The sequence below is a fragment of the Pseudochaenichthys georgianus genome, chromosome 1, assembly GCF_902827115.2.
Source record: "Pseudochaenichthys georgianus chromosome 1, fPseGeo1.2, whole genome shotgun sequence".
Classification (NCBI taxonomy): Eukaryota; Metazoa; Chordata; class Actinopteri; order Perciformes; family Channichthyidae; genus Pseudochaenichthys; species Pseudochaenichthys georgianus.
The window spans coordinates 14,527,328-14,539,632 of NC_047503.1; the positions used below are offsets into that span (position 1 = coordinate 14,527,328).

At 41.5% G+C, this 12,305-nt stretch overlaps 1 protein-coding gene and 1 long non-coding RNA gene across 2 annotated transcripts; one reads left to right on the forward strand and one right to left on the reverse strand.

The window, feature by feature from the left end:
* Window positions 1-3,309: 3,309 nt before the first annotated feature.
* LOC117451842 (uncharacterized) lies at window positions 3,310-4,484 on the reverse strand. The gene is made up of 3 exons (XR_004552732.1): window positions 4,407-4,484; window positions 3,874-3,935; window positions 3,310-3,671 (listed from the first exon to the last, which is right to left on the reverse strand). It is a non-coding gene; the product is annotated as an uncharacterized lncRNA (long non-coding RNA).
* Window positions 4,442-11,392, forward strand: get3 (guided entry of tail-anchored proteins factor 3, ATPase). The gene is made up of 7 exons (XM_034090146.2): window positions 4,442-4,663; window positions 5,366-5,513; window positions 6,217-6,365; window positions 6,496-6,646; window positions 7,219-7,326; window positions 9,227-9,424; window positions 9,517-11,392. Exons 1-7 carry the CDS (start codon window positions 4,488-4,490, stop codon window positions 9,643-9,645), a joined length of 1,059 nt encoding a protein of 352 aa, XP_033946037.1. The 5' UTR covers window positions 4,442-4,487; the 3' UTR covers window positions 9,646-11,392.
* The last annotated feature ends 913 nt before the right edge of the window (window positions 11,393-12,305 follow it).

Genomic DNA, 12,305 nt, shown 5'->3' on the forward strand with positions numbered 1-12,305 from the left:
AGGCAGGACAGAGCCCACTGCAGGTCCACACTGAGGGGCAGCTGGTTCTGGAGCAGACGCCACGCCACTACCTGGGCGGAGACAGAGACGTACAAGGAGGGAAGAAGAGTGTGTTTAGACATAATATAATGAAGGGTGTGCATAAAAACGTCTAAAAAGAGATAAAGGCATAACTTGCATTCCTCTAAAGAAGCACAACATATCTTTCATGTTAGTGGGTAAAACTTGAAGTATCTAGTCAGTTTTAGTAAATGTCTTGTGTTTGCTTGATTTATTTCCCTTAGGTTTATACAGCATTTTTGGGAAATTGTATACCCTGTTCGTTGTTTTGCAAATGTATTCACAATTACATCATCCTTTATCTTGTATTTCTAACAGTTTTGTGTCAATAAAGGTGCAGGCAACATGACATCCAGCTGGTAGTGAGTGTCTGTGTGTGTATAAAAGATGTATGGAACCATCGCTCAGTGTTTGTGTGTATAAAAGATGTATGGAACCATCGCTCAGGGAAACCAGCTCCTTTACGGGCCCTGTCGTAAAGCAAACACACGAGAAATTTGGGGTGAAGTGTCTTGCCCAGGGACACAACGACATGCTGACTGCAGTGGGGTTTGAACCTGTGACCCCCTGATCCGAACACCTACGGACAGGGGCGCCGTAAGGGGGTGAAAAGTTAGGACGATTCTAAGGGCCCGTGACTGACAGGGGCCCCAACATGTTCAGAACATTAAGAAAAAAAATGTAAGTAACCTTTCATCAATCCTCAATAATTAACATTAATAGAACGATATATTGATAAATTACTCACTAAACTTACGATTCATTTAACTTATTTTCTTCCAAAAGTGAATTACCCAAAGCCTCTGTACACCCCCTTCTATTTACATGTAATGGTTTGGTCCTGCCTCCAAACGCGGTGCGGCACCGGCACTTGCAGAGAGTGAAAGCATGTGAGGAGGGATGCTAGTACTTACTTGTGTTGTTTCAACGACCAACAAAGTCAGGCTCTAAGAAAAGAAGAGAAAGACAAGAGAGAGGGACTAAAGGGCGACAGTATGTCACACAGTTGTTCACAGGAAAAGGTGGGTGTGGTCCATGAGTGGTGGAAATTAGTCTGTTAGCTAATGTTTTTTTGTTTACTAAGCTGACATTAAGTACTGTTAATATCTTTACAGAAAATACAGAGGTCTTTAATTTCACTGCTCTTTTAGCTGACATGTAAATGTATGGTAGGTAATTCACTTCAGATACACTTGTCGTTATATTCCATGGAATGCTCTTAACATCCGATAGCAATGAATATATTAAATGCTTTGGTACAAAAATGTCATCTGTGGAAGCCGTGGCGCTGTAAAAAGCACGACCAATCATCTGAGCCGGCCCGGCTAAATTAACTGGATGGCCTACCTGCCTGTCAGCCTTCCATCTGTGCACAAGCTTATCTCGTGCCCTCATTGGTCATGTGCGCGTTCGTGTGTGTTGGAGGAGGGGCTCTGTAAGGAACTCTGAAGGAAGGGGCAGATTTTTTTCGGTTGTGTACTTTCACATTCTAGGGCTTCTAGCTGGTTTCTCCATTCTTACCTACCTACCTTTAATAAGTGCAGGCAGGCACATTTTTAGCACCTATTCATACTAAATCAGTTGTCCCTCCCCCTGGTGCCAGGTCCAACAGATCCATCTTTAGAACCAGCTTTTCTCCAAACTGAAGGAGGTGAGCAGCATTGTGTTGAATGCCACATAACATATATGAAGGGAGACTGGAATACAACAAATATATATATAACAAAAAGCTAACATCTAATTTAGATTATACATTTCAAACATAGCCAATGATCTATATAAAACAAAAAACTGCTTTTAGTCTATTTAGGATGATGGACAGTTCGAAGCATTTAGTGATCAGTCTGAAAACAAAATGTTAATCACCGACATTTTGGCTATGATATTAATACTAATGTTATTATATTAAAGCAGGGGTGGGGAACCTCCGGCTCCCGGGCCGTATACGGACCGCTAGACCATTTGGTACGGCCCTCGAGGTAATTTATAAACAAAGTGGCCTGTGCCTGGGCCCTTTCTCATTTCTCGAATTCCCCTCCTCGACTCCCCTCCTCGACTCCTATCCTCGATACTTAGTCCCGCCCACAGGAGATGCGAGCGGAGGAGCCGAGGAGGGGAACCGAGGAGAGAGGAGGGGAAGCAGCAGGCGGTTAGAGAAATGAGAACTCCTCTCCTCTGAGCGGTCATTTTAAAGAGACGTCCATTAATGATGACAGAAGGCACAGCAGCCCTCTGTCTGATGGACAGATGTGTTCATGATGACTTATATATTTACTTTGATTCATTCACAGTGCGGTATAATGAGACAATAACAGGCTACAGATGCGGACACGCACACACACATATATATGTGTATATATTTATATAAATATATACAATTTCAGAATCAAACGGAGCACTCTCATAACTCGTAACACTATCAGAGACTGGATATACCCCCCCCTCTGGTCGCTACAATGAGGAAAATAAATTACGGGCCAAAAGTTGTATTTACAAGTATTACAAGTAAGCAGAGGACACCAAACCAACATACCTGTCTGTCCGCTGCACGCACGCACACACACACACACACACACACACACACACACACACACACACACACACACACACACACACACACACACACACACACACACACACACACACACACACACACACACACACACACACACACACACACACACACACACACACACACACACACACACACACACACACACACACACAAGCCGTTGTGTATTTTATTGTGAAGCACTGAATGGTTTTAGAAAAATATCGACTCTTTGTTTGTAGATATCTACTACTAAACTAAAGCAAATAAAGAGAGTAGGCCTGTTATACTGAGTGATATATATTATACACACTGCTCTGCTTTCTGCACCTCACAGCTGTTCTCTCTGTAAACATCGCGTCGCGATGAAAGTAGTTTCTAAAATAATATCCAGGGGATGCATGCAGAGCTGTCATTGGCTGAGATAAGTCCGGCCGTGCGTCACGACTCTTTGAAACATCTCTGTTCCCGGAAATGCATCCGCGAAGGAGCCGTGGAGGACCATGGAGGACCCATCAGTGTATCCTCGGTTAGAGCTCCTCCAGAGAGCCTCCTCGATGCTCGATGCTCGGTCCTCGACGTGCATTTAGAGAAATGGGATGTCCTTCAACATGGCGCGCTAAAATTCATTTCCGGGTCACTACCGGAGGACAGAGGAGTCGAGGAGGGGGATTTGATGAAATGAGAAAGGGCCCTGGTCAAGAACAAACACACCATTTTATTCTATGGATTGAGTCCATGTAAACAACAGTGTTGAAACATTGGCTTATATGGATAAAACAAATGCATATCCTTCTTGCTTCTTCTAATGAACACTTTAACAACGTCTGATTTGCAACAAAGCTGTTTTAGATATCTTTACCTTGCTGATGTCATTAAATATCTCCTATCATGCTATTTTTAGGCATATTTATGGGTGTCAGATATATAAAAAACCTCTGTGATGTGTTTTGCTCAAAATACCAAACAGATCATGCATTTTAGACATCCCTCAGCTGAGAGAGAACATCTAGAGCTGAACGCAGAAATCTTCCAAACTTCTGTGAAGGTCCAGCGTCACCTAGGCGAGAAAAAAAACCCACAATTAATACCAGGCTATTTAGGATATGAAAAGCTGTAACACATTTCTGTTGAGTAGAGTTTTACAGCATCATTTAAAATATTCATATGCATCACAACAATATATCTTTTTTAAAACCCAGATTTCTGCACAGCAGTTGTGGATAAAGATTAGATTAATAGTATTAAACTAGTAGAATTACATTCCAGTTGTAGTTGTGTCCCATAGTTTCCCACTTGCGTCATCCAAACAGTTCCAGATATTCTAGAACAGAAAAGTTGAGAAAATGTTTTAAAGATTCACTACCCAAGTGATTTTAATAAATAAAATAAAAAAAGACCAATTCATTTATTCTGATTAATCACTTGGATGACATTTTTTATTATTAGGGTTCTGACATTATCAAATATGAGAGACATCATTTGGAAAACAGAAGCTTTGAACAAAAAAAAAACCAAATAACTAAAATAGTACAGTCCTACTAATTTGATAGAGAGAGAGCAAAACATGTTAGTCCGTTCTTCCATCCAGTGAAGTGGGGCTTAACCAGATCAAATCATGAAACAGAAACTCCACATTTGTATTTCTTTAAAAAAAAATACTGCAGCTTTTATTGATATTAAATTAATAGGGTGAATTGATGCCAACCCTTATGGAAGCCACATTTGTTGAACAGGTCCACATTGGAAGAAAATATGTTCCACAGTCTCAATGTTGCTACTAATTGTAACCTACTAGCTCTCCACTGTAGACCTTTTGTTACACGGTGTTTGTCCGAGGAACCTTGAAGGCAGCAGTTTGGTACATCCCCCCTCGATGTCGCTGTTCGCTACAGTGTACACAGACAAGATGGCAGCTTCATTGGAAGACGAGTTTGAAGATGCGCCTGATGTCGAGCCGTTGGAGCCGACACTGAAGAACATCATCGAGCAGAAGTCTTTAAAATGGATATTTGTGGGTGGAAAGGGTGGTGTGGGTAAAACGACATGCAGGTCAGTTGAAGGAAAATGCTAATTCCGCCTGCTGATATTAACTAACGCTACGTCGTATGCTAACATAGCTAGCTAGCTAGCTGAGATTAGCCGCAACCATAATTTGACGTGGCTAACTCTTAGTGAATGATTAAGAAGCTTTTTACAACAACACCACTTTAATAAGAGATACAATACCGGATATAGATGTAATATCATACAATGTCATTGCCGTAACATATTAAGACAGTTAGGCCAAGCTAGTTGTCAATTAGCCGGGTGACGTTAGTAGAACGCTGTCTAGCACTGTCACCAGCTAACATTAGCCAACTGACATTTACTCATCACTTCTTTAAATCGTTTGCCTTTGGTTTCGTAAGATGACACCTACAGCCTGTTTGATATCTTCTGCCTGGTGTTTTTTCAACGGTTTACCTTGGTTAGCGTGCAACTTAGCTAATGGAAGGTAATGCTTACACTGGCTATCTGGCGTTAGCCGTCATGACAGCTCCACCATTACGCATATTTTTAACATTGGAGTCATTGGGTGAGGCTTTAAAAATGGTGTAGCATTTAAAAAAAGAAAGAAATACAAGACGCATGTGTTCGGTTATGGCCTCGAATAAAAAAAATATCAATATTTTGTTTGTTACATGTTCACTGCATCTTTTCAGATATGGGAACAAACAGCATACTTACCTCTCTCTTGTGTCGTTTTTTCAGCTGCAGCTTGGCGGTCCAGCTCGCTGCTGTCAGGGAAAGTGTCCTCATCATCTCCACCGATCCTGCTCATAACATCTCTGATGCTTTTGACCAGAAGTTTTCAAAGGTGCCCACTAAGGTCATGGGCTATGAAAACCTCTTTGCGATGGTAAGTGGCACAGGAACACGCTACAGACAAGCTTACATTGGTTTCACCCGTTCCAAAAGCACGAGGCAGTTTAATTTGTCAAAGACGAAAAAGCACAGGTGTAACTAATTACATTTTAATTGTGTCTGTAAGCTTAACAACATGCATGTTCGTGAACATTCACCTGTCGGATGCTAGTTAATGTGAGAAAACTCTAACATAATGTTTGAATTATACAATAGGATGCCAGCATAATACATTTTAAAGCTAAAAACATCATATTGGAGTCACTCAAATGGCACAGGTGTTACTAATAACATTAACAAGGGCATGAAAACACAGCACCAGTGTCTAAAGCAGCTAAATTCAATTTAGCCATCATTAATTGTATTATTTACACCTGTGGTTTAATTGCCATGACATGTGAAAATGTATAGTTCTTCTTTCTTTTTTTGTGCATAATCTCAAAACTCTCTCAAAAAAAGTTTTACAAGTAGGCTATAAAGGATCAAAACTCAATGTAGGCTGTTTATGTCAAATAAAAACAAGAGCATGACTTAACTATTTTTATAGTGTCCCAAGGCTTATTCCACATCTGGGAAACAAACCTTTATTGTGTAAAAAAACAGAATTGCCCTGAGGCCCTGAAATAATTTGCAGTTTCCCAGCCACTCGGTGTGTAATATGCTGATTTATTTTTTTCATTTGTTTTGTGTGAGTGTAGGAGATTGACCCGAGCCTGGGTGTTGCAGAGCTGCCAGACGAGTTCTTTGAGGAGGACAACATGCTCAGCATGGGTAAGAAAATGATGCAGGAGGCCATGAGCGCCTTCCCCGGCATCGACGAGGCCATGAGTTATGCTGAGGTCATGAGGTAAGTCACATGCTCACTGGAAAGCCTGTTCTCTCTTTGTTAGCAGTTTTCTGGAATAACTTTTCACAGTGAGCTAATAAAAAATGGTCAAATGTTTAACTAACTCACGTACTGTCTTCCTGTCTCCCAGGTTAGTGAAAGGAATGAACTTCTCAGTGGTTGTGTTCGACACGGCACCCACCGGTCACACACTGCGGCTGCTCAACTTCCCCACCATTGTGGAGCGTGGTCTGGGCCGCCTCATGCAGATAAAAAACCAGATCAGCCCCTTCATCTCCCAGGTGAGGAGGGACACGCACATCCAGTCGGTCATTGGTTGTGGTTATTTACAGATTCTTTTTTTTAAGTTTAAATGCCGTCGCGGCAAAATTATAAAGAAATGAAACTGAAAATTCTCTCAAATACAACTGCCTCTGAGGCACCAGCTAGCGAATCTTATGCAGGGGAAAATATCCAAAGTTCAAGCAAGAACGCTGTTTATGTGCAGTTAATCCCAATTATCCAATATCAGACGGTACAATGACAACAGTTTTTACTATTGTGCCTTTTTTGTGGCCACCTTGTGTCTTTCCCCTGGTAAAAAAATATGTGCCCTCTCCGTTGTGCTAATCCCACCACCACCTGTCTCCAAAATATACATAATCAGGTTGGGAACAGTACTGCATTTTTATCAAGTAACATTTAAGAACGCTTTTCATTTGCATTTACGGCAGTATTGAAATGGTGACGTTTTTGCCTTCCAGACCTTAGAGCAACTATTTAAAGTAATGCACAATGGTTTATTTGTTATATACATGAAATATGAGCTATCCCATTGATATACATCTTCTCTGTTTCTCTCTCTGTGTTGTAGATGTGTACCATGCTCGGTCTGGGTGACATGAACGCTGATCAGCTGGCCTCTAAGCTGGAGGAGACCCTGCCCGTCATCCGCTCAGTCAGTGAGCAGTTCAAAGACCCTGTAAGTGTCTTGCTGTTTTAACATAAGCACATCCCTCTATGTTACTTTTCTATGTCATGCCAAACATTTGTCCCATCTCACACGGGATTACAAGACACCACTATTTTACATGCATCATAATATGAGTTAATGTGACTATGCTTCGGTTTTGTTTGACTTATTGCAATACAGGCTTTTAAAACTGCCAGTATTGCCAGACAAATTAGGCATTTTCTATTTAGCTTAACACTGTCATCTCTCTTTGCTGGCGCTCTGTTTCTTTGGACATACAGACCTCTGCGCTGTTTGCATCCAGCGTGAATGTGCATGTATGTGTGCTGTGATGATGCTGCCTCTGCAGTGGCTCAGTATATTCAGGAGAGGAGTATTAACAACACAGATTAAAACTTTGATATACTATTAAAAAGAAACTAAACTCTAATCCTACTGAACCCAATAGAGTTGTGCAGTATTGATGCACATCTCTGGAAAAACCTAGGAGACCACCCCTTATTTTTCTTCAATCTCCACATGTATAGCAGCCATTGAATTCCAACACAGAGAAATGTTGTGAATAGTTTATAAAATAAAAACATGTTAATTTAACTCGAACACACACTTATAAATAGTAAAACCAGAGAAACTGATCATTCTGCTGTGGTCTCTTAATTTTTAACAGAGCTGTATGTTTTTTATTGACTGACCCGGAAGTTAGCATTCTTAGGGGCCGTGGACAAAAAGCCAATGGGATTTTATTTTATTGGATTTTGAAAAATTCATAAAATAAGATCTTTGGCACACACATGGTATTTACACATATTGTTGAGCAGAATAATCACCACCAGTAAAACCAGTTTTATAATTTTCACGAAAATGGAATTGCCAGAAGTAAAAAGCTAACGCTACGATACCACCACACCTAAGCTAAAGGTGGCTAGTAATGCGTGTGATGACGTTTAGTAGTCTCATTTAGTCACCGTCATAAAACATAAAGTGGAACTGGTGTGTTCCTATAGAGTGGTGCAGGGATGACGTATTTTTGTAGGCCGACCCGGAAGTAAGCTGCACATGGGTTCCCTCGACAAAAAAGCAATGGGATTTCTCCATAGGATTTTAGACTATTGTAAAAAATAAGATCTGTGGAAAACGAACATGTTTGATAAATGCACCTTTTGTTCAGCCGGATAATCTCCACGTCTATCCTACTTTTATAATTTTCGCATCATAAATCTAATCCGCAGAAGCAAAAGGCTAACGTTATGCTACAAACGAACTACAGCCGAGTACAGCAGGGTCGCACGACTTCAACGTCACGCCAACTTAAGATCGATATTCAAAAATACAGATACAAATTGTACAATTTGAAGCGTTTGTTTCAACAGTTTGCAAGAGCGCAGGTACCGGCTTTCAAGCAGAACAGGGGCAAACAAACTTTGCGGGAGTGTTTACGTGTTCGGTGTAATGACGTACAACATCCTCCACAATTTCTGCAGTCCTATTCAGCCACTTGTTTACAACCATCGTTTTTCAGACACGTAAACTCTTCAAAAATCAAATGAAGAGTTATATGTATTTAATGTCGTAGAACAAAACGTGATCCGTCTCTTAAATTTGTGTCAACCACAGACCTTATTTCCAGATATTTTCCAAAACCCTATGGGGAAATCCCATTGACTCCGAGACGAGGGAACAGGAAGTGGTAAAATGCTAACTCACTTCCGGGTTTTAGGACTCGTTCCTGCACCACTCTATTCCAAGCATCTAACCGAAAACAGTTAGACAAGAGAACCAGAAGTGTTTTTGTTGTCTGCTTTAGGCGTTATACAAACATCCTACTTTTGAAACAAAAAATAGAACTAGGGTTAGTTTAAGCATTCTGTGTATGTTTCGTCACCCTTTTTTTCTTCCCCACATCCATCAGGAACAGACCACCTTCATCTGTGTGTGTATCGCTGAATTCCTCTCCCTGTATGAGACGGAGCGGCTGATCCAGGAGCTGGCCAAGTGCCGCATCGACACGCACAACATCATCGTCAACCAACTTGTTTTCCCCGAAGCAGAGAGGCCGTGCAAAATGTGTGAAGCCCGCCATAAAATACAGTCCAAGTATTTAGACCAGGTACGTGTAAGCAGAATGATTTTGGGGGTTGTGACTCTACGGCTTAAAGGTTTGTTAACGGTGTTTCCCCCCCCCCTCCCCTCCCCCTACAGATGGAGGATCTTTACGAAGATTTCCACATAATCAAGTTACCGCTGCTGCCCCACGAAGTCAGAGGAGCCGAGAAGGTCAACACGTTCTCTCAGCAACTTCTGGATCCCTACAAACCCCCGAACAAGTGATCTCCTTCTCTGCAGGACCTCCTCTCTGCCCCTCCCCCCCAGACCACACCTTTACAGACCACACCTATCCAGCCTCAAACCCTGCAGCAACAGCCACCAATTGATCCCCTCAAAGTCTGTCAACCAAAAGCAAATCACTGCTACAGCAGGACACTCGCGCTCACAAAATCACAAACACACACGTACATAACCTGAAATATTGTTGGAGAGGTAAGACAGCCCAGCTTGGTGCTGCCTTACCTCTCACTTCTCCTTCCTTCATATCTGCCTTGTGGCATTCTTACTTAAAGCATTTAACTTTCTCTCTAAAACGTCCCTTCCTCCTCCATCACCTCGAGTGTTCCCAGTGACGGTGCCCTTTGTTCCAGGATAAAACAGCTTTCAGGCGCTCAGTGTTTATGCCTTGTTTATTCTGTGTGGTTTCGGTGGCTGTGTGTGTTCCCCAGTTTGACTTTTGACTCAAATTTCATGCAAATTGTTCTGGAATTTACATCAAAATATCTAAAGATTCAGGGTGTGTAGCAGTAGAGTGGTTCAGTGATGACGTCTTTGTTTAGGACAACCCAGAAGTAAGAATTAAAAGTGGTCCCTAGACAAAAAGCAAAGCAATGTTTCTATTTTCTTTTTCGGAATATTCTAGAAATGAGAGCTTTGACAAACACAAGTTTTTGGTACTTAACACGTTTAGTTAAGCAGGATAATCACCCCATATTAACACTGCTTTATGGTTTTTGAAGTGCAATCAGCAGAAGTAAAAAGCTAATGTGGCTATGAATGAACTGCATTTAGTTCACATGATTTCCCCTCACAAATGCTAAGCTAAGGCGGGCTAATGTTCAGCGTGATGACATTTAGTAGTCTTATGTAGTCACCGTCATTTTTTCATGACAAATAGAAGATTTAAACATCCACGAGTGGGGTTTCTACTGACGTATTTAACGTCTTAAAAAAAAGTAAACATTTCTTCGGATGGTATTAACCACAGACCTCCAACCGGTGTAGACATCTAACCCACTTGACTTGGAGACGAGGGAACCGGTAATTCTAATATGCAAACAAATTTCTGGGATTTAGGACTAATTTCTGCACCACTCTATAATGAAAAAATATGCTATCTCCTTAAAAAAAATGTTATTGTAATAAAGAAAGGCAGAGCAATCCGAGGTGTTTATTTTACCATGTGTCAAATCATTAGACTTTGCAGTAACCCAGTGTCGATGAGATTTTGAATCAAGTCAAGTTTGGAGATCAGTATTCATATTTGGCCATGTCATTGTTTGAACTGGACAGTCTTAATGTTACATATTTGAGGCCTCTGTTGATGGAGCAGCACCAGATCTTATGTGATTTAAATTCTAAATGTGAAAAGACTCTTGATGTTTATTCGACTGGAAGCTAAAAAGAGTCACAGCATCACCCCATACAATGCTCAAACATTTTGTGTCCACGGACTTTATGGGAACACTATTACATTAGTAGCCTTATTAGTGCATTGTTAATATAAATATATTGAATGTTGCTTGATCAGTTGTGGAACAGATGAATGGCGAGTAGTTTAAGAAGAATCAAAGCATCTCTGCCCTGTGATTGGCTCCTGGACTGTGATTGGCTCGCCCGATACTCCAACAAGTTCCTAAAGGAATTGGCCCTCTTTCTGTCACTGAATGCTTTTGAGTCAATCTGTTTTCTAAATATTTTTTTCTTCAAATTATACTGCGAGTGTTAATTAAAACTAACTTGCATCAGACGAGAGCCCTTTGTCGTTCATTTAGACCTGCACAGTGCTTATTTAATGGCAGCATGACGCCTCAGTTAACCTTTAACACAGCAATTCAGGAGAGATTTACTTTTATGTGAAGGATACAAAATATCCCTTATAAACATTAACTATACATATGTGAATGGAGCCTGAGGGATTCAAAGTCACCTTACATAAAATAAATCCAAATAACAAACAAACAATAGAGTCCAATATATCACACACATAAGGCAGCTCTGTTCAAAACACCCAAAGTCATTAGGAGTCATAATAAATGATTTCCTTTTGAAAAACATGTCCTGGTGGGAAATTGGATTGCTAACAAATGGGATTATTAAACCCCACATGGATTATTTTCCCAGCATGAAAACAAAGAAGTTTAAAGGGAGGAAGACTTTTCTTTTTGTACACAACTTGTTTACTGAAAGAAATGTATACACTTTTTCTGGTTATTCAACCATAATGATAAACCTGTAGCCATTGAAATTGCTTGTTGTTTTCATATCACTTCACACGACAGTTATACGGTCCACTGGCTGCTGTTTCGTAACTCCCCGGTGCTGTCCGCTCCGTGGCCCCGGCGCTGTCCGCTCCGTGGCCCCGGCGCTGCGGCCTGTCGCTTGCGGTCCATCACCGAGCCGCGCGTCCCGGTCGGGGGCCGCGCTAACGAGCTCCTCCTCCTCCTGGTTTTGGGGATTTACCCCGGGGCGCACTGACCACTGGACGCACCGAGGAGGCTCCGAGGATTACTGCCATGCAGCCGACCGAGCCGCGAGTTAACCGAGCTGACGCCAGGGGACATCAGGGTTATGAGCTCTTCGGGGGGAAACACTCCACTGGCGAGCGCAGAGAACACTATACCGTTAAGTGAAAATGTGAATTCACTTCTCCACCGGTTCCA

Excerpts from the sequence above, each read along its gene's own strand:
- get3 (XM_034090146.2), top strand. The coding sequence starts at position 4,488 with ATGTCGCTGTTCGCTACAGTGTACACAGACAAGATGGCAGCTTCATTG. Across the intron at positions 6,366-6,495 it reads AGTTATGCTGAGGTCATGAG|GTTAGTGAAAGGAATGAACT; the intron begins GTAAGTCACATG and ends CCTGTCTCCCAG. Across the intron at positions 6,647-7,218 it reads TCAGCCCCTTCATCTCCCAG|ATGTGTACCATGCTCGGTCT; the intron begins GTGAGGAGGGAC and ends TCTGTGTTGTAG.